The sequence below is a fragment of the Oryctolagus cuniculus genome, chromosome 8, assembly GCF_051225735.1.
Source record: "Oryctolagus cuniculus isolate XC-2025 breed Fujian yellow rabbit chromosome 8, ASM5122573v1, whole genome shotgun sequence".
Lineage (NCBI taxonomy): Eukaryota > Metazoa > Chordata > Mammalia > Lagomorpha > Leporidae > Oryctolagus > Oryctolagus cuniculus.
The window spans coordinates 106284209-106306281 of NC_142874.1; the positions used below are offsets into that span (position 1 = coordinate 106284209).

Below are 22073 nucleotides of genomic sequence, written 5' to 3' on the forward strand. Positions count from 1 at the left end.
TAGTACTATTATTGGTTGAACTCTGTAATTAACAGAGTTATTCTTAGGTGTTTAAATTTAACTGAAAAGTGATGGATCCCTGTTAAATATAAGAGTGGGAATAAGAGAGGGAGGAGATGTACAATTTTGGACATGCTCAATTGGACTTGCCCCAAATGGTTTAGTTAGAAACGTGCCAAGGGATTCCAATACAATCCCATCAAGGTTGCATGTACCAATGCCATCTCACTAGTCCAAGTGATCAATTTCAGTTCACAATTGATCACACTGATAGGTCTAAGAGTCAAAGGGATCACACAAACAAGACTAGTGTCTGCTAATACTAACTGATAGAATAAAAAAGGGAGAGAATGATCCAACATAGGAAGATTTAGATCTTTAATCCTTTTTTTACAATTTTATTTTCAGATCCCAAAGTCCAGGAGCGAGGGATGCATTCAGGGTCACAGGGTGCCACAAGCACTGCTCTCTGATGGTGCGTCTCAGGTTGGCTTGTGGCTGAGCCGCAGAAAACCCAGCATGGACAACGTAACCTCCACAGAGGACGCGCGGGGTGCCAAGCGGCGGTCCAGGTTGGCATGTTTCCTTTATCTACACGATGTGTGTTGCATTATCTATCTGCTCTGATGCAGAGGCCCACACACTCAGCTGTGTGTATGTGTATGCACTGCTGGAGCCCATAGGTATCACTCGGTAAAAATGTCTAAAATCCAGTCTCTTTTGAGAACTTTCCAAGTAATAGTTCTCCTCACAAGATAGATAAGAATCATTATTTTGTGTCTATGGGGAAAAAGTCGTTTCACCAAGAGGACTGTACTGCGCTCATAGCTACTGGTGAAGAGTTACTTTTTGGGAGAAAAGGGGACCCCAACACAGTGTTAGTAGAGTGCAAACTAGATCAACCACTGTGGAAACTAGTATGAGGATTCTGCCAAAAAATTAAAAATGGATCTACTCTGCACCCCAGCTATCCAACTACAAGGAATATATCCAAAGGAAATTAAGTCAGCATATGAGATATCTGCATTCTTATGTTAATAGCAGCCCAATTCACAATAGCAAGGATATGGAGTCTGCCTAGATGTCTATCAACTGATTTCTAGATAAAGAAAATGTGCTATGTATATGTGATGGAATATTACTCAGCCATGAAAAAGAAGAGATCCTGACATTTACCACAAAACTGATAGAACTAGAGATCAATGTGTGAAGTGAAATAAGATGTAGACAACTATCACCTTTTCTCTTATTCATGGATATCAGTAGAGTAGAAATTTGTGTGGGTTGCACATTATTTGGTATATAGTTATCATATTGCTTCATTGAATTATACCACATACATAATAATATACTCTTCTTCATTTTATGATCCTTGTCATGAATCCCACATTTTGTTAAATCAGTGTTCCTGTTTTCAAGAAAAACGAGTTTATATGTGAAGTCTGTGATATCTGTCTATGAAGCAAATATGTTCAGTGGAAAACATGATATGCAGTTTGAAGCAGGTATCAGAACTGGCGCAGGTACCAGCTTTTGCAATCTCCTTTTGACCATTGCTTTTTAACCACTGTGTTGCACACTGTACCCAACAGCAAACTTCTCCAGCACACGAGATGAGAAAGGCATGCAGTTCTCATAGACCAGTAAAGTGCACCTGAATCTTGTTTGTTCCTAGCATGAAGAATTTTTTTCTTTTGAGAATTTTTTTTTGACAGGCAGAGTGGACAGTGAGACAGAGAGAAAGGTCTTCCTTTTCTGTTGGTTCACCCCTCAATGGCTGCTGTGGCCAGCGCACTGCGCTGATCTGAAGCCAGGAGCCAGGTGCTTCTCCTGGTCTCCCATGTGGGTGCAGGACCCAAGCACTTGGGCCATCCTCCACTGTGCTCCCGGGCCACAGCAGAGAGCTGGACTGGAAGAGCAGTCGGGACAGAATCCAGCGCCCGGACCGGGACTAGAACCCAGGGTGCCAGCGCTGCAGGCAGAGGATTAGCCTATTGAGCTGCGGCTCTGGCAGGAGAATTTTTTATCTTTTATTGTAACTAATAAATACTTTTAAAATAAAAAATAGCCTATTACAAGAATTAAAGAGCTATACAAATGTAAAGACATTGATGATATTAAAGAGATGACATCTGTTCACATAGATGAGGAGCTTGCACTTTGGATTGCCTTGAAGGATGGGTGTAGGAGTTGGCATTGTGGCTCAGCAGGTTAAGCCACAAGCTGTGATGCCAGCATCCTATATGGGCACTGGTCTGCGTCCAAGCTGCTCCGCTTCTGATGCAACTCCCTGCTGATGGACTGCAGTTCGATCTCTCTCTCTCTCTCTCTTTCTCTCTCTCTCTGTCTTTCAAATAAATACATAAATCTTTTGCCCAAAAAATAAAGAGGGGTAAAATTTGAGCTGGATCTTGAAAGATGAAGGTAACTTTGATAGGAAGAGAAAGAAGATGATGTTGATGACAGGCTTGGTTAGGAAGCATAATAGGCATTTTTGAAACAGCAAACCAGAGTCCACTGGTGATCCGGCTGGAGCAGTGGAGCGAGGCCAGGTCATCACGGGCCTGGAAAGCTCGGCAGTATTTTCGCCTTCAGTCTCTCATTCCTTGAAGGAGCATCGGCAGTTGTGCTGGGGTTCCAGGACTGCCTGAAGACAGATGATGCACGGTGAGGCAAGCAGTGGGCCTCTGTGTGTGAATCTGACGCTGTAATGAGGAAGGCAGTACAGAGACACAGTGAAAAGCAGCCGGCGTGGCAGGCGACTGGGGCCCTAGTGAAAGAGGGACACTAAGAAAGTGCAGCAGGGTAGTGGGATAGACTGACTTGAAGATTGTCTTAGCCTGAGTGCTTGGGGGATGCCTGGGCCCAGACCTCGGGAGCAGGAGTGAGTCTGAAGATTCAGACAAGCGCCTTACAGGCAGACGCAAAGGAACTGAGACAGCAGAAGCCCAGGTGCAGCCGTCAGGTGGAGGAAACCAAGCCAAGCTTGAGCTGGGTGGGCAGGGTGGGCTACCATTAGGAGCTGGCACCTTAGGACAAGTCATCCTGCCTCAGTGTGCAGGACAGATAGGAGGAGGGAGGTTTGGGAGCAGTTACAGTGTTGATTCCTCCAACAGGTAATTACGCTTTCAGATCTACACATGTGGCCTTTGCTAAAGAGATGTAAGTCTTAATGCTGGGAGAGACTGAAGAAAAGTGAAATAAAAATTCAGTAATTAAAGACATGCTCCCTAAGTGCCGGTTATATGCCAGGCTCTGTGAAATGGTCCAGTGATAAAACCATAAACAAGATTCAGGCACTACCCTGAGAAACATCAAATGCATATCACAGGGCGCAGACTGAGGACAGGGGAGGGGCACAGCTCCCTGCAGGGTGAGGAGGGTCAGAGAATGTTCCAGAAAGAGGAAGCTTTCAAACTGAAGTTAGCAGGCTAAGCAGAAGTGTATGAGCGTAGAGACAGAGAGAAGGTGAGAGAAAAACCACTTGTGTGGGGCAGTTTGGAAGAGGGCGTGTGGAGTAGCAGGTGTGGTGTGAGGGGAGGGTCAAGGTGGGTGAGAAGGCCAAGTGGAGCCATCAGATCGTGAAAGCCGTGTCCTGTATCAGGGAGTTTGGGTTTTTCTCTTGAAAAATGTCCGAGTGTGATTGCAGGAATAAAAGAAAGCAAATTATATAAACAGACCTGTATCTTGCAGAAGATGCTGTAACAACAGTGCTGAAGGCAGCATTAAAGGGAACAGTAAGGGGCCTGCATGGTAGCATAGCAGGTAAAGCCACCACTTGTGATACTGGCATCTCAGAGAGTCCTGGCTGCTACATTTCCAATCCAGCTTCCTTCAGATGCCTGTGGGAAAGCAATGGAAGCAAGTGCATGGACCCCTGAACCCATGAAGGAGGCCCAGAAGCCCCTGGCTCCTGGCTTCAGTCTGTCCCAACCTGGCTATTGCAGGTGTTTGGGACCAGTGATGGAAGACTGATTCATATTTTCATTCTCTCTCTATCTCTCTCTCTGTCTCTCTCTCTCTCTCTGTAATTGCCATTCGAATAAATAAATCTCTTACAAAAAGGAAGGGAACAGAGGTATGGGGGGATCAGCGCAAAGGCTATGGAGTAACCCAGCGAGAAGTAAGCACCCCTCTCGGGTCACTGAGGGGCCCTGAGAATGAAGGTGTGAGGACAAGTCTTTGGCTCTTGAAGGGAAGGCAGAGCCATTGCTCAGAGTACTCCATCCAGCAAGGGTCTTTTTATGTTTGTTTGTTTGATTAGGGTATGAAATATAATTAAGGCAGTGGAGGCAGGTTCATATGCTTAATGTGCAGCACCAGGAAGCCATGGGGTGACAGAACAAGGGCTTCCGGGGGAAATCCAGGTAGCGACATACCAGGTAAGACAGTTTGGGCCAGAGCTGCCCTTGTGAGCAGCCAGTTAAGCTGCTGCTTGCGATGCCCGTATCAGTGTGTAGGTTGGAGTCCTAGCTGCTCTGCTTCTGATCCAACGCCCTGCTAATGTGCCTGGGAGAGCAGCAGAAGATGGCCCAAGTACTGAGTATGCCACCTACATGGGAGACCCTGATAGAATTCTTGACTCCTGGCTTCAGCCTGGCCTAGCCCTGGCTGTTGTGGCCATTTGGGGAGTGAACTAGCAGATGCAATATTTGTCTTTGTCTGTCTGTCTGTCTCTCTCTCTCCTCTGTGTGTGTGTGTTGCTCTGCCTTTAAGATAAATCTTAAGCAAGAAGAGTTTGGGCCATCCACAAGCACAAGGGTATACTTCATGGTATAAGGTATGTGCACAAACTACTCTCCCTAGTAGTGTGGTGCACCGTCCACATAGTAGACTTCGGGTTAGAATCAGCAGAGGAATTAGTCTATACCAGTGAGGAAAAGTTAAAGACACAATGAAGGAGCAGACACAAAACACCAGGCCTTTTTATTTTTTTAAAAGCCCCTTTATAAAAGTGTCTTATTGTTTGAGAGGTAGAATAAAAGAGAGACAGAAAGATTCCCCAAACTGCCCGCACGAGCCAGGGCTGTGCCAGGCTAAAGCTGAAGAACTCAATCCAGGTCTCCCCAGAGGTGGCAGGGACCCAACCACTTAAGCTGTCACCTGCTGCGATTCAGAGTGAGCAGCAGCAGGAAGCTGGAATTGGGAGTGGAGCCAGGATTCAAACTCTTGCCCTCTGCCATGGAATGCAAGTGTCAACTGCTAAACTAAACAGCCACCCTCTTAGCTGTCTTAAAGTTCTCTAATTTAAAAACTGAGACAAGTGGCCAGGTGACAAGGGCTAGCACAGATACTGGCCTCCAAATTACTTTATAGGAATTATGTCAAGGACGCATCCCATGAAATAAAAACTCATGTTTGTTGGTTACATCATTTTTTACTTATCCAATCAGACGATGAAAAAAAGTGTCCTATTTCTACAGGTAGCAAAGAAAGAACTTTCTGTTTGGAGAATACATTTGTATTTATGAGAAGCAAATCAAGAAGTGAGATTATGGAGTTCAGCCAAGCTAATTATTGCTGTAATCACTATTTGTTCCTCTGGTCACCATGGTGTAGGCCCAGTCAAAACAAATGCATATTTGAACTTAGGAATTTCTTATATTCTTTCCACGTTTTTAAAGTACAGCCAAGCAACCTGAAGGGCTGGGAGAAGACCACTTCATCCAGGGCAGTTGGCAATAATTAAAATAAGTTTAAATGAAAATGAATTTAATTTTATTTATTAGGAAGGCAGAGAAAGAGAGAAAGAGAAAAATCCATCTTCCATCTACTAACTCGATCCCTAACTGACCACAGTGGTCAGGGCTGGGCCACACTGAATCTAGGAACCTGAAACTTGATCTAGGTCTCCGTGAACTTGGGCCACCTTTTGCTCCTTTCCCAGGCACATTAGCAGGAAGCTGAATTGTAAGAGGAATGGCAGGGACTGGAACTGGGATGCCAGCGTCAAAAGTTGTAGATTCACCTACTGCACTATAACGCTGGACCCCCCCCCCAAATAAATTGTAAGTCCTTTATATATCCCTGAAACCCTACATTAGGTATTATGCCAATTTTCACTTCAAAGGTGAACTTACGAAGCTGTTTTCATTTGCAGTTACTTGCTGGAACAAGCTATGGACTAGTTTGTACCTCTTAAATTAAAACAAATACGTGTGTGTACAGAATGGATCCAGCGCCACCACTTTCTCTCAGTCTCTCCCTTTTCTCTGTAACGGCTGGTGAGCTGCCCCAGTCTTAGACCCCGAGGCTGGCAGTGTGCCCTGAGCGCCCTGTGATGTCCCTGTGCCTAGATACAGCACTTGCCTTGGCTCACTACCTCATATTCAAGGAATCATGAAGACACCTTGGAGCCAGGCTTTTCCTGGTACTGAGTTTCTTAAGTTGCTCTTTGAAAAAGAAATGAAAAGCGATTCAGCAAAATATATTTTTGTTTCACCTATGATCTGGTAAGCCTGGTTAATTTTGCAAACAAAAAAACAAAATCATTATATTTGCAGTTATTAAAAGAGGCGTAACAGTTTCATGCGTAAGACTGTGGCTTTCAGCAGAGCTACCCTATCAGTTAACAACTTAGATAAGACCAAGAACCAACCTTTAGCTACTGAGATTTCCTGAACGATGAAGCATCCAATGATTTTACAATGGGGTAAAGGTTAATTTCTAGGGTTCACGAGAAGCCATTTTTGGCTAACAGTCTGTCTGTGCTAATTTTGAATTTTATGCATGTAGACCTTCTCGCAGTATTTTTTTTTTTTTCCAGATTGACTCACCTGTACCCATTTTCTCCTTAGTTTCAAATCTTACATCAAGTCTGTTTCTTCTTGGTCCGTAATGGGAATAGGAACAAGCATCCCTTGTTTTTCTACTTTAAAGAGTAACAGTAAAAATAAAATCTTAAAGGAGTAACATTTTAAAATAGGACACTGTGAGAGTACAAAGAGGAGATGGATATTGTTTATCACTTCTTCTGATTTCTATTTTCTAACATTACTTAAATGAGTAACTCTTTCTCTGTATTGCTTTAAGTGTTCAAAGTTGGTATTGAGGATATAGTCATATAAACAACATTCATTCTTCTAATCTGTGTAGAAGCTGTCTCAATGAGAGCAGCTTCAAGAGCAAAATGCTCAAGGGTAAGTATCTCTTGATTATGCTGGAACTCAGTGGGATGATCTATTTTGTGCTGAATTCAGAGCCAAAGACAAAAGTGCTTAATGGCATGTTCATTGCACTCAGTGAAAGCATTAGCCAGTCTGTGTCACCTAAAAATGAGAGTTGCAAGTCCCAAAATACCATTAAGAATTCCTTTTTTGTAAATATATATATATATATATATGGATATGTGTGAATGTTACTAAAACTTGCAATAGACTACACAGTGTAAATTTGATGTGACTTATCTGTTTAAAGGAGTGAATGCCAGTGCTTCTTCCCAACGTGCCTGTGGTGTGAGTTGGGGGTGGCAGGGGCGCTGGTGGAAATGCGGAAGCTACTGGACAGGCGGATCCCCCTCAGCAAGGCCTGAACATTGCTCACTACCCAAGATGTCCTGGTCTTGTTCCTTTTAAAGCTATTGGGGGAAATGATCACAGAAACTCAACTGCAGGTTTTAATGGGCTTATTAAGAAAGAGGACATTTAAAATCGTTTCTGGGAGAGAAAATTATATACTTATCATTTAAAAGTCAAAGGAAAAACCTCTGTGCCAGATAAGAGTTTGAGATGTTGAAATGATTTTAAGCTTCAGGGATTGGTATCACACTCTCTTTCAATAAGTGAAATAAATTATCATTTTCTTTCTGTTTCTAATGCTATATTATAATATTACTTTCAATGTTTTAAATTTTAGAGCTTAAATAGAAAATAGGGTTAGTGTTTTTCATCTTTTAGATATTAAGCAGCATTTGTGTAATGTTTCATTGGAAAGGTAATATATTTCCTTAAATGGATTGTATCTTTAAAGGACCAAGGAAAATCTCCACTTTTTTTTTTATAAAGTCAAAGTGAACACTCAAGAGATTATATATGATTCCATGTACATGAAACATGCAGAAAAGGAAACTCCATAGAAAAAAGAAGTAGATTCCTGACCGGATGTAGGGGAGGGAAACAAGTATTCACTGTAAATGCAGAGGGATCGTATTTGGGGGATGGAAACGTGAGGAAACTGGTTTATAGTGATGACCGCAGCACTTGGTAAGTGTGCAAGCATCACTGGATTGTATACTCGAATGTAGGTGGATTTTACAATACAGAAAATGTATCTCAATAGTATGGGTTTAAAATACAAGAACCAAAAGCAAGTGGAGATGAGGAGGATCTTAAGAATACGCAAGTCACTTGCTGGCACATCGCTGAGGTGCCACCGCTGCTGTAAGCCCGCTCAGCTGAGAGAGCTGCCTTAGTTAGGTTTCCAGAGAATTCGCTCCTTCCTAGTTTTCTCTGATTGTAACTGAGCCCGGTGGCAGGCGTAAAGGTCAGATCTTCATGGAAGGTGATTCATGAAGAGGGCGAGGAAGGGCAAAAAAACAGCTCTTTGTTTTCTCAGCCTGGGAGGGTTCCAGTTTGTAGCTACGGTGCTGTAGTCAGAAGTTACGGATGTAACTGGTGTTTCTGGGACACATGGAAATCGAGAGAAAAAGCTACAGTGTTCTGAGAGTAACACACATACACACACACACACACGTGCACGCGTGTGCGTCCTTGTTTATTACGAGAAGTTAGCCTGAATGCTACTGTGGTGAGTTGAGCCTTGTGCCTCCAGGAGGCTCTAGGTCTGAGTGTGAACAGAGAGAAGTTCATGGTCTCCATTCCAGGTGAGCGTCCCACGGCTACCTTGATAATGAATGAAAGTTTTGTACTCGACTCTCCATAAAGAGATTAGGTGATTAAGAGCTTTCCTTTTCTGTCGTGGGAATAAAAAAACTATCTACCTCTGTGCCAATTGTGTATCTAAAATCCTATGACAAGGAATATCAAGCTAAAGAAAATAGCTCTGTGGAAGTCGCAGACATGTTCTTAACTTGATAGATGAGTGAGTGGAACTGCAATAAATCAATTTTCAAAGTGTATTAAACACAGATCCTTCCTGGGAGGCGTGTTCTGGAGAGAAGACTTGTTCTAGTCTAAAATTGCTTTCTGGCATTTTCTCTTCCTCTGTATGCTTTAGTTAATTCAGGAGTACATTCCCCCAAAGAGTGGAAAACATCACCAATAAGGCTGAAGTTCCCATGGACTTTCTTGCTCTACGATTCTAGTTTACCGCTCTCACTGTTTGGTGATTGGTCTGCCCCAGTGAGTTCTATGAATTTTCATAGAATATGAGGGCAATTCAGCCCATTCATGGAACAATGGAATGAATTGAGAACGTTGATTTGGGTACAAAAAGATTTAAAATCCATGCTTAGCTTTCTCATAATCCATATTGCCCATGAGCTTTTAAAAGACCCTGCATATTTCATCCATTCATTTCACTTTTTTAGAAAAACGTTTGTCACGGGGCTCAACGTTTGGAGCTGTTTCATGGACTCTTGAAATGTGTCCGATTTCCTTCCTCCTCCTGTGTCGTGCTCCTCTTCCCTCTCCACCTCCAGAGTCCCCATCCGCCAAGTCTCCCTCGGTTCCTCGTTCCCCCTCTGCCGTCCCTCCTGCGGCCAAGCTAGCAGCGACAACCGACCATTTTCAAGGCAGCATCTGCCACCCAGAAGCTCGGTCCCTGGCCTCCGATGCCTGCCACGCAGTCTCCGCTTCAGCATTTCGCTGAAACTCACCGTCCCCCAACAGAGCTCGCTTCCTTTCATTCTCACCACCGCCAGGCTCGATACCGTTTGTATCATCAGTCGCCCGATCTTGTCAGGGTTTCATTCTCAGGATCTGCAGCGGCCCTTCCTCTGTGTTCTTCCTCTCCTGATCTCAGCCCTAATTTAGGCCTCTGCCACCGTGCGGTCGGATAATTACCACATTTTCCCCACTCCACCAACCTACTGGGTTTGTTTTTCCCATGTCTGTGTCTTCAGCTAAGTCCATAATGACTGCGGGATCCACAGCTCCTGTGCAGGTTTCTCCACTGAGCCTCGCTCATACGTCACTCGAGCTAGCAGACACGTCTGCCTGGGCGTCAGGTGGCCCAGGCGCTGCCCCGTCCCCAAGCCCTGTCATCCGGCCGCTCCCAGCCACTGCCAGAATGCTCTCTGGGCGTCTCTCTGTCTTTATTGCCCCGCGGGATGCTCCCCACACCCCTTAACACCTCTGCAGACCCAGAAGGTCAAACACCTCGTGTTGTCGCACTGAGTCTCTTTGGTGGCTTCCTGGGACCAGCCTACAGGAGGGCCCATGCCCTGTCCCCACCTCCCCAGCCTGCCTTTGCCCAGCCCTGTGCCTGCCTTTCTCGCATAGCTGCAGCCAGCTCTCAGCCCACACTTCCCAGGACTGCCTTGGGTCCTATGTCAGATTTTCTACTGATATTTACTCTAAAATTGGCCAGAACCCCATGTGGAGCATTTTTTTTTTCAGCTAGATCACAGGTTTGCCAGGTAGCTCTGCAACAAGAAACTCACACCTGAAAAGTGGCCTTGGGTGAAGAAGCCGTGGTTCTCAGGTTATTCTTTTCCCAAGTATTTGTTAAGTGAGCTATGCCAGGTTACATGTTGAGTTGATGGGCTGAGGTTCAATGTCGTTCTGGTGATCTTAGCAGTATTGCCTGCCTGTCTTCTGCGTGGAGCTACTCCGCTCTTTCAGGTGCATGTGCTTTTCTCTCCAGCCTGAGTGTGAGTTCCCAGAGGACAAGGGCTGGCGCCTCTGCTTCCTTGGCACCCACAGCAGTGCTTCATGGGCACAGACTTAGTCGCTGCTACCAGTCATCACTGTTGGGATGCCATCTAAGGAATCTTCAGAAACTTAATGAAAAATACTGAATGTTATGAAAAAAACTTATGAAAACTTATGAAAAAAAAATGAATTTTCAGAAAGTTTTTTGCACCAAAGCAAGCCTTTTAAAAAGATTTTTATTATGTATTTGAAAGGCAGAGTGGCAGAGAGACAGGGAGAGAGAGAGAGAGAGAGAATGTTCCATTTGCTGATTCACTCTCAGATGGCCACAACAGCCAGAGCTGAACCAGGCCCCAGTCATGAGCCCAGAGCCTCATCTGGGTCTCCCACATGGGTGGCAGGGGCACAAGCACTTGGGCCATCATTGGCTGCTTTCCCAGGTGCATTTGCAGGGGGCTGGATCAGAAGTGGAGCAGCTGGAGCTTCAACTGACAGGCACTCTGTTCTCTTTTAATCCAGTGCCCATGACCTTTTTGGAGTAGCCACATTGGCTCCCAGTTTGGATTTGAATTCCTCTGTCTCTATGTGGCTGTTCTGGACCTCTCAGAGAAAAAAACCAACTATTTTTTTAATAGAAAACTTTTATTTAATAAAAATGAATTTCCAAAGTACAACTTTTGGATTATAGCAGTTCTTTCCCCATACCTACCCTTCCACCCTCAAACCATCCCATCTCCTACTCCCTCTCCCATCCCATTCTTCATTAAGATTCATTTTTAATTATCTTTATATACAGAAGATCAACTCTATACTGAGTAAAGATTTCAAAAGTTTGCACCCACACAGAAACACAAAGTAGAAAGTTCTGGTTGAGTATTAGTTATACCATAAATTCACATACTACAACACATTAAGGACAGAGATCCTACATGGGGAGTAAGTGCACCGTGACTCCTGTTATTGATTTAACAATTGACACTCTTATTTATGATGTCAGTAATCACCTGAGGCTCTTGTCATGAGCTGCCAAGGCTGTGGCAGCCTCTTGAGTTCACCAACTCCGATCTTATTTAGACAAGGTCAGAGTCAAAGTGGAAGTTCTCTCCTCCATTCAGAGAAAGGTACCTCCTTCTTTGATGGCCCGTTCTTTCTGCTGGGATCTCACTCCCAGAGATCTTTCATTTAAGTCATTTTTTTCCCACAGTGTCTTGGCTTTCCATGCCTGAGAGACTCTCATGGGTGAAAAAGCCAACTATAAACACAGTAGAATTTTCTGTGCCCCTTTTCTCTCTCGTCCTTGGAAAGAGCTAACAGGAGGGAACGCTGTACTACACACCCTTAGAGATACCACGGAAGCCAGCAGCCATGCCGTCATTGTCCCCACTAATATCTGTGTCATCTTGCATTTCTGTCGGTCCTGCACTGCTTGTTTAGAACGTCACTGTCATAATCTCTGCACTGTGTGCACGTGGGGCAGACGTGTGTGCCTCCTTAGGTTTGCCAAACAAAGGACACTCGTGTCTTCTGACACGGCACAGTAGTGCACGTCCTGAGAATCAGACCTGCGGCAGCATCTGTAATGAGTACGCAGCAGTATCCACCCGGGTGCCCCATTGTCCTTGGAGCCGTCTGACCTCTTCACTCCCGCAGTTCAGTAAGACTTCCTTTGTTTCTGAAGTCCAGCCAGCAAAAAGAACCCAGTCATAACTCTGCCGTGTTTGTACTTCATGAAGGGCACTGGACGACTTCCTGAATGTGTGTTTGTTCCTTATAGTGTTTCACTCTCTGCTGCTTGGAGCCAAGTTTCAGGATCCTTCACTGACTACTGCAGCCGAAATGCAATGAGGAGGCTTAGCTATGGGATTCATAACCACATCGTGTACAATATAATTTGAAAAATTACAGATCTCAGGATTGCTGTGCTGCCTGCGTGGGGTTGGCTGCAGCGGCTCCCACAGGAGTGAGAGTTTGAGAGGCCCTGGGAACACTGTGAAGGGCTCTACCACACAGTTCCCCAACATAGCTGCCATTTTCTGGGGGTTCCTGCTCTCTGAGGTTCATAACAGGGTTATTAGAAATGCAGGCTGGATAGGGCTCCAAGGTCCCAGACAGGCTTAGCAAACAAAATCTAACTGTCTCTCCTCAGATAGGTTTCCAGTCAGTTCTTGACCACCACAGCTTCCATGATAAATGTCCCAAGGTCTTCTTAGATACACTGTTTTATATAAGCTAAATATCTATTAAAAATATTTTCCAGTGTTTAACTTCAATCCCCTTTTAAAATGAAAGTCTCTGATAGTTCTCTCAATATTTTAGTTACTAAAGAACAAATAGGGATGGGTGTTTGGACCCGCAATGAAAACACTGGTTGAGACAGCCTTACGCCATGTTGGAGTGATGGGGTTGAGTGCTGGCGCTGACTCCTAACCCCCGCTTCCTGCTTAAGAGATGCTGGAGGCTGTGGTGATGGTTCAAGTCGTTGAGTGCCTGCCACCCGCTTGGGAGACGTGCACTGAGTTCCAGCCTCCTGAATTTAGCCTGGCCCAGCCACAGTATTGCAGACATCTGGGGGCGGGGGGGGGGGGGTGAGCCAGTCAATGAGGGCTCTCTCTATCTTTTCTCCCTCCCTCTGGCTCTTAAAAAATAAACAAACATTCTAAAAAATGTTTTTCAAACAAATGGTTCTCTACCCATTCATCAAAATTTGCTCCACAATACAATTGCTGTGTTTACTCAAATTTTGACATTTCACTAGAATCCAAACTTCAATTTAAAAGAAAAAAATTTTCAAATTCTGTTTACAGTGTGAGTGGTTGATGCGAGAGTTAGGCAAGTTAGGTAAGGAAATGGTTATATCTTCAGATCATTTTCAGTGGCATATACCAGAATCCTTCATGCAGTTTGTAGGATAATTAAAAGTTTATTTTAAAAAAATGTTCACATCTGTACATAGTTTTTTTCATAATATTCATTTTTCTTGAACTTAAAGATCCCTTGTGTGGTCAATTTCAAAAATATAGGAGTATAAAAACTATATAGGAGTATATACATGTGGACTTCTATGATGTTAGCTGGTCTTTTTTTAGTAACCCAAAGTCAACAGACTCCTATGTACTGTACATTGTGTACTGGGCCACAAGGAGCCGGAGAGAACCGTGTAATTTCTATCTTTAGGCATTTACTAGCCATTAAGTGAGACAAACATGCACATAGGTAACAACAGAGTGTAGTAGAAGGAGCTTAAAAGTTAACAGGACCTGTTCCTGAACACGTATGTGTATGTCTCGCTCTCGCTCTCGCTGTCTCTCAATTTCTCCTTCTTAGACTCTCTTTCTTCTCTCTCTCTTTTTCCTTCTTTGCACCTTCCCTCCAGTCTGTCGGGTTTCCCCACCAATAAACCCTCCCCCCCCCCAAAAAAAAGAAGAAGTAGCATGAAAGAAAAGAGGACTTCTCACAGAATGAAGTTAAAAACATTCAAGGCCTTCAGAAATCCGCTCAGCCAGTCTTCCTACCTTACTCTTCTATAGTTCCTGCTCCAGCACCCAAGTGCTGATATTGCCACCTCAGTATTTCCAGTGTGTCCCAGTGACTTCCCATCCCCAGATGCTCATGTGGAGTGCCCTTCTCCCACTTCGTCGTAGCGGTCAATACAGATTTGATTTTTTATGTGCCATGTCCTGTGCCACTTGACATGGCATGTGTTTTGTGGCTGTCTCCTTCACTTAGGTATACATCTTGAGGACTCACCTGCACTGGAGTATGTATTAGTAATTCATTCCTCCTTAAGTCCAGTATTCTTTCATTGTTCTTGTACAGCACAACTTGTGTATACACTGATGAACGTTTCTGTTGTTTCTACTTTTGGGCAATGACAATAACACTGCTACTAATATTACTGTACCAGGGCCGGCACCGCAGCTCAATAGGCTAATCCTCCACCTAGCAGCGCTGGCACACCGGGTTCTAGTCCCGGTCGGGGTGCCGGATTCTGTCCCGGTTGCCCCTCTTCCAGACCAGCTCTCTGCTGTGGCCTGGGAAGGCAGTGGAGGATGGCCCAAGTCCTTGGGCCCTGCACCCCATGGGAGACCAGGAGAAGCACCTGGCTCCTGCCTTCGGATCAGTGCGGTGCGCCGGCCACAGTGCACCAGCCATGGCGGCCATTGGAGGGTGAACCAACGGCAAAGGAAGACCTTTCTCTCTGTCTCTCTCACTATCCACTCTGCCTGTCCAAAAAAAAAAAAAAAAAATTATTGTACCAGTCTTTGTGTGGACATATGTTTTCTTTTTTTCTCTTTCTCTTAATGCTTTTATTTGGCAAACACCTCTTGGATTTCACCGTCGTCGTCATCATGAACACGAGCATTTGGACCTCTATGGAGGCTATATGCATTCACACTGACCTGCATGGCTGACTCCGGCCATCCAGGGCTGGAGTCGGGGTCCGGAGCTGGGCTAGCTGGCACCGCCAGGACTGGGGCCTCGCAGTGCCTAGGCCTGGGTTCCCTATGCCTTTGTTTCCTCCTCTCAGTTGCCGAGGGTGCGGGTGGGTGAGCAAGGGCTGCGCTGTGGGAGGGAAGCGTCCGAGGGGAGGCCCAGCCCGCAGGCACCAGGGAGGAGGCGCCCAGAGCTGCTCCATCATTGTCTTTTGCTGTCTTCTGAAGAAGTCTGGAAGGAGACTGGCCATGGCCGGCTAGACGCGGGGCCGGGCGATGATGGGCACAGGCGGAGGCGTAGGGGGCGGAGACAAGGTAGCCTCCTCAGTCCTAGTCCAGATGTCCTCAGGCGTGTAACCCAAGAGGTCCCTGGGCGTGAACTCGTGGTGGACATCTAGCTGAGACCCCTCGGGATGGGCGGAGCTACCGGGTGGTTGGGTGGTGGTGGCCGCCGGGCTCATGGGGTCCAGCGCCATATCCAGAGGTGCAGCTCCTCCCGGTTGGGCTTCTGGCACCGGCACAGCACCGTGAGCAGCCGCCGATCTTCTCCACCATGTCCATGATGCAGTTCAGCAGGCTGCTGAGGTGCTTCTGCTCCCGCCCACCCGCGCTCCGCGAGCCTGTGGTCCATCACATCTTCCTGCCGTGCCACGGGCACTGCCGATGGCCAATGGCGCTCCCGCAGTTCCCGGGGGTCGGTGTGGCGGTAGGTGTGGCGGCAGCGGTGCGACACGTCCATGTCCTCCAGGCGGTAGTCGGGGTGGGAGGGTGGATGGAGTGGCCCGTTGCTGGGGCTGTAGCGCTGGGCTGGGATCAGGGTGTACGGCCGCTTGCTGAAGTGGTCAGGGTACAGTGGGTCATGGTCTGACCCATTTTCTTTGGTCCTGATAGGTGTCCTCTTGCCGTTCTCCTTGACTTCGCTCAGGAGCTCCGACAGACTGCACTGGTGTCCAATAGGAGGTGCTCGTGCTGGGCCAGGTGTTGGGCAGGGTCTGCTTGGCCAGGCAGGCACAGCACAGGAGCTCACGCGGCCGCAGGGACAGGAAGGGCGGGACAATGGGCCACAGCAGGAAGTTGGTGGCCTCCTGGAGCTTGGCGTGGAACCCCTCCGTGGTCGGCGTGGAGTTCACCAAGCCCGGCACCAGCGTGCGCACTGGTTCCCGCATCTCCGGGGAGATGTCGCTGTGGAGCTGCTGCAGCGTGGCGAGGAAGCACCTGAGCTTGCAGAGCTGCCATGCCCCGCGGGTCGGGGGCAGCTGCTGCGGGGACAGCGAGGCCGGGCCATTGCTGACGCCGCTGGGCGTGGAAGGGGCACCACGGATGGCCGTGGGCGAGTGGCTGCCGCTGTTAAACCGGAGACAGACCAGGGCGGCGCAGTGGTGCGGTAGGTCAATCCCCGCTTGCAGTGCCGACTTCCCAAATGGACACCAGTTCTAGTCCCAGCTGTTCCACTTCTGATACAGCTCTCTGCTGTGGCCTGAGAAAGCAGTAGAAGGTGGCCCAAGTACCTGCGAGGGGAGACCTGGAAGAAACTCCTGGCTCCTGGCTTCGGATCGAAGCAGCTCCGGTCTTTGCAGCCATTTTGGGAGTGAACCAGCGGATACCCTCCCCCCCCCCCCTTTCTCTCTCTCTCTCTCTCTCTCTCTCTCTCTCAAATAAATAAAATCTTAAAAAAAAAAAAAAAAAAGACCATGGACCACTTTAAGTGGCCATGAACACAGTGGTCCTCGCCAAGTGTGGCTTGAAGGAAATGGGTCGCGTGGTGCCCTGGAACACGGCGGGCTTGCGGGGCTGGCAGGCTCGGGGAGCGTGGACGGCGGCTGCGTCTTCACCTAGCCCGGGTAATCGGGCATCGTTGCAGCTGCCTTCTGGTCCACTCGGAGCCTTCAAGCCGCTGGCCGCCGCTGCTCTCGGAGCCCCAGGGTCTGATGAGGGGCGAGTGCCCCCCTCCCCCGCCAGCACGCCTGACCTCCGTATGTTTTTAAGTCTCTTGGAATGCCATCTGTGGGTGGAATTGCTGGGTCATGTTGTAACTGTGTTTCACTTTTTTTTTTTTGATCGCTGCTTTAGTTCTGAGATATATTCTCTCTCTCTCTCTCTCTTTTTTTTTTTTTTTTTAAGATTGATTGATTTGAAAGATTTACAGAGAGAGACAGGAAGAGACATAGATCTTCCATTCGGTGTTTCACTCCCTAAGGCCATGAGGACTGGGCTGGGCGGGACTGAAGCTATGAGCCAGGATCTTCATCTGGGTCTCCTAGGTGGGTGCAGGAACCGAATTTAGTTAGGCCATCTTCCATGGTTTTCCCAGGTACATTAGTTGGGACACTGGATCAGAAGTGGAGCAGCCGGGACATGCACCAGCACCTATATGGGATGCCAGTGTTGCAGTCTATGCCACACCACCGTCCCAATGTTTCACTTTTTGAGGAACAACGCATATGCACTTTGTTTTGCACTCCTACTAGCAATGCATGATGATTCCAGTTTCTGTACATCTTCCCCCGCAGTGCCATTGTCTGTATTTTTATTAAAGCCATCATGCCTGGTGCAAAGTGGTGGCTCTTTGTGGCTTTGATTGTCATTTCCCTAATGACTAGTGTGCTGAGCACCTTTTCTTGTGTTAATGGATGTTTGCTCACTTTTTAAACAGAGTTTTTTTGTCATTTTAGTGTTATCTTGGAAGATTTCTTTATTCTGATATAAGAACTTTATGACATAAATGATTTACAAACATTGTCTCCTATTTTGTGGGTTTTTTTTCCAATTTTTTGGTATGTTCTTTGAAGAACAAAAAGTTTTTAGTTTTGATAAAGTTTATCTACTTTTTTTTTTGTTGGCTATGATTTTGATGTCATCTGAGAAACTATTGTCTACGCCAAAATGATAAAATTCTGTTTTCTTCTAATACTGTTGTCATTTTAGCTCTTACCATTAGGTCTTTGGTAATAATTATTATTATTTGGTAATTATTTTGAAATAATTCTTTTTTTAAGATTTATTTATTTGAAAGGCAGAGGTGCAGAGAGACGAGGAGAGACAGAGAGAGAGTGAGATCTGTTATCCACTGGTTCAGTCCCCAAATGGCTGTGATGGCAGGAGCTGGGCCAGACCAAAGCCAGGAGCCAGGAGTAGCTTTAGGTCTCCCATGTGGGTGCAGAGGCCCAAGCACTTGAGCCATCTTCTGCTGCTCTCCCAGGTGTATTAACAAGGAGCTGGATCGGAAGTGGAGAAACCGGGAATTGAACTAGCACCCATATAGGATGCCAGCACTGCAGACAGCAGCTTAACACTAAGTCACAGCACCGGCCCTCGAGGTAATTCTTATATGTGTGTAAGATCTAGGTTCAACTTCATTGTTTTGCATGTGCATAGCCAGTTGTCCAACACCACTTGCTACAAAGACTTCTTTTTCCATTGATATTTTTCATTTTGATCCCTTGCCAAAAATCTGAACCTGATTTTTTTAAAAAACAAAACAAAACAAAAAACCTGACTTAGTATCCTAACTTATCTTCTTTTGCCTCCTTTGTTTTCTGAGAATATGATATTAAGTTTAGTAGAGATATAAGCATGACTTAGGTCTATGAAATATTACAGCAGAGTCCAATGACTTTAGCTTATTTCCCGGAAGCAATCAGAAAAGCTTGCTCTTGCCTCCCGCCTCCCAGATGTGCCAAGAGGTCATGCCTTTTGTCCCTACACTCTGCCTCTGCTCCTGTCACAGTGGATGAACTGAACTTGGATCTCTCTGGAGTCAACCCTGCTACTTCTCTGAATGCTATTCCCTCTCTCTCACTCAGGGACTGTGTCCCAATAGTCACCTCCCTTCTCTGTGGTATCAGTTTCCCCCTTTTTGCTAAGCTGTCCCCCTCAGCAGAGATACAGGCTAGAATTGCTCCCAGCATTGGAAAACTATTCCCTAGAAACCATATCCCTCTGCCGGCGCCATGGCTCAATAGGCTAATCCTCCTCCTGCGGTGCCGGCACACCAGGTTCTAGTCCTGGTTGGGGCGCCGGATTCTGTCCTGGTTGCTCCTCTTCCAGGCCAGCTCTCTGCTGTGGCCCGGGAGTGCAGTGGAGGATGGCCCAAGTGCTTGGGCCCTGCACCCACTTGGGAGACCTAAAGCTAGACCAGGAGACCAGGAGAAGCACCTGGCTCCTGGCTTCGATCAGCGCGATGTGCCAGCCGGCAGCGGCCATTGGAGGGTGAACCAACGGCAAAGGAAGACCTTTCTCTCTGTCTCTCTCTCATTGTCCATTCTGCCTGTAAAAAAAAAAAAAAAAAAGTATATATATATATATATATATATATATATATATAAAAACATATCCCTCTTCCATAGAGCGGCAGATCTCCATTGAAGGATTATATGTGCCTGCCGTCTTCATGTCCTTTGCTCCTATTGCTTCTTCAACCCACACAGCCCCAGATCCATTCATGTGAACAACCACCTCCGTCTTGCCAAATCCCCAGGCCAGCTATCATGCTCACGCTTAGTTACCATGCTCACGTACCTCTGCCTTTCAGCAGCGTTTGACCCAACCAATCGCTCCTTTTGGAAACGCTTGCTTGATTTTTGCAATGTCACACTCTGCTGGTTTTCCTCGGGTCTCGCGGTACGCCGTTTCTTTGCGTCATTTGCAGAAGCTTTCTTCTTTCTCAGACCTGTCAAGTTGGGAGCACCTGCAGGCTCAGGCCTCTGATCTGACTTGTGTGCACTTCTGACCCTTTTGTTCAATTGCGTGGCTTTAAAAAAATCATTTTGATTCATATGGCACCCAAATGGATAACGGTGAGGCTTCCAGCTCCAACCTCACCGTTATCCTCCAAATCGGTATATCTGATGGGCAGGACCAGCGTCTATATTTGCGGGCACCCCTCCCCTAGGGAAGGGGGAACACGGTGAGTCCCTTGTTGCAGAATCATGAAGACTCAGGAGGGCAGCCGCAGAGCATTCAATCCAGCGTGAGGCCCTGTGAGACGGCGTGCTTCCTCGGATCACAGAGCTAGTGCCGCCCTCTGACTCCGACAGGTTGGCCTGCGGGGAAACAGAAGTACTGATTTATGCTCCTAATTGACCTTTTTTTCTTATTTCTCATATGTTCCTTCCATGAGACTGGAAGTTCCGCAGGACAGGCACTTCAGCTTCATTTACTTCTCTATCCCTAGCGCATTAAAGGATACCTTTTTCATGGTGCCGTGGAATAAATAAATGCCATCTGCTAGTGTACTGCAAAATAGTTCCTGGAAAATGGAATTAAAAGATATGTGTACTTTGGCACAGAAAAATGTGAAATCCATGCGCAGTTTGTTTCATTACATGCTTTTTCCATAAACCACCTAAAGACCCATCACATCCTTTATTTTTATATATAGGGTCTTGAATAACTGACAAACTTTTCAATAAACAACTTTAGAACTATAACTCACACCAGATGGATTAAATATTAAGCCATCGATGTGAAATAGCAAAATTACTGAAAGAAATTAGGAATATATATTTGTTTTAGATAGAGGTGCTGGAAAGGAGCTTCTAAGTGAAGAGTGAAAATCACAGTGTGACACTTTTAGAACTATCAAAAATAAAAATGGTAATTAACATAATAGCATTTGCTTCAAATATATGCAACACATGTAATATTCTTCATTGAAAAAAGCAATAAAATAATGATAAAAACATGAAAAATATGAACAGGAAATTCACAGAAGTAGAAATAAGTATACAATGTTTATAAACATGAAATAATGTATAGTCTCACTAATAGTCAAGGAAACTTTCATCTGCCTACGAGGAGCTGCATCTGCTAGTGTTTATGAGGTTGGAAGAAGGCGAGCACTCATTTGCTGAGGCAGAAGGGCAGCTCCTGCAGACTTGGTCTCTATCACCACAGCTGTGTCACACTGATTCTCCTAGGAAATGATTCTAAGGAGATCTGCCTCAGTGTGCAGAACGATAGACTTCTAAGGCGTTTGGTTCCCAGTATTTTAATTTTAGCACTTCTTGTCCGTCGTTACTATTCAGCAGTATAGAGTTATTAAATAACCTGTAACAAATTGTACTGAACAACAATAGTTTTTGTTTCACGATCATTTGGTGTATTTTTGAAAATTATTTATTGAGAGAGCAAGAGCTCCCAACCACTGGCTCAGTCCTCAAATGTCCACAACAGCTGGGACTGGGCCAGGCAAGGCTGGGTGTCCAGAACTCAAACCAAGTCTCCCGTGTGGGTGGCAGGAACACTGTCACGTGAGCCATTGCCACTGCCTCCCAGGTCTGCATTAGCAGGAAGCCGGACTCAGGAGCAGAGCTAGAACTTGAACCCAGACACTCCAATAAGATATATGGGCTTCCCAAGCAGCAACTTAACAGCCAGGCCGTAGCAATTATCTGTGGCCTTTGGAAGACTCCACTGGACATTCATAAGTATCTGGGTGTTACTTGACAACAATCTTCCCCTTGTGGGTTTCCCAAAAAGAGTCTCAAGGAGCTCTAAGGGTACTTGGGTAGTAATTTGAGAACCACTACTATACAGTATAGCAACTGAAATTATTGTTACCATCCAACCATTTTTAAGTATTACAGTTAGTGGTACTAAGTGAATTCACATGGCTTCCTCTTGTTTCTGTTGCATTTTTAGAAGAAAGAGTATAGGGTTGAACCTTAGCACAGTGGTTAAGACATTGCTTATTAAGGCCCACATTGTTTCATATTGGAGTGCTTGAGTTTGAGTCCTGACTCCACTCCTGATTCCAGCTTCCTGCAAATGCACCATCTGGGAGGCAGAGTGATAGCTCAAGAAGTTGGGTCGCTGCCACCCGTGTGGGAGACCTGGGTGGAGCTCCTGGCTTCCAGCTTTGGCCTGG

The 22073-nt window shown here is 46.0% G+C and overlaps 1 protein-coding gene and 1 pseudogene across 11 annotated transcripts in view; one reads left to right on the plus strand and one right to left on the minus strand.

The window, feature by feature from the left end:
* Nucleotides 1–22073, plus strand: part of FAM13A (family with sequence similarity 13 member A) — a 388793-nt gene that overhangs the window by 258360 nt on the left and 108360 nt on the right. For all 11 annotated transcript variants that reach the window (XR_016212400.1, XM_070047870.2, XM_070047871.2 and 8 more), the window contains one exon: nt 409–572. Coding sequence is in view for 10 of the 11 variants with exons in the window: in XM_070047870.2 (XP_069903971.2) it covers nt 409–572 (164 nt within the window). In the remaining variant the exon portion in view is untranslated. The remainder of the gene's footprint in view (nt 1–408; nt 573–22073) is intronic.
* On the minus strand, nt 15318–19980 carry LOC127483225 (transcriptional corepressor CBFA2T3 pseudogene; annotated as a pseudogene).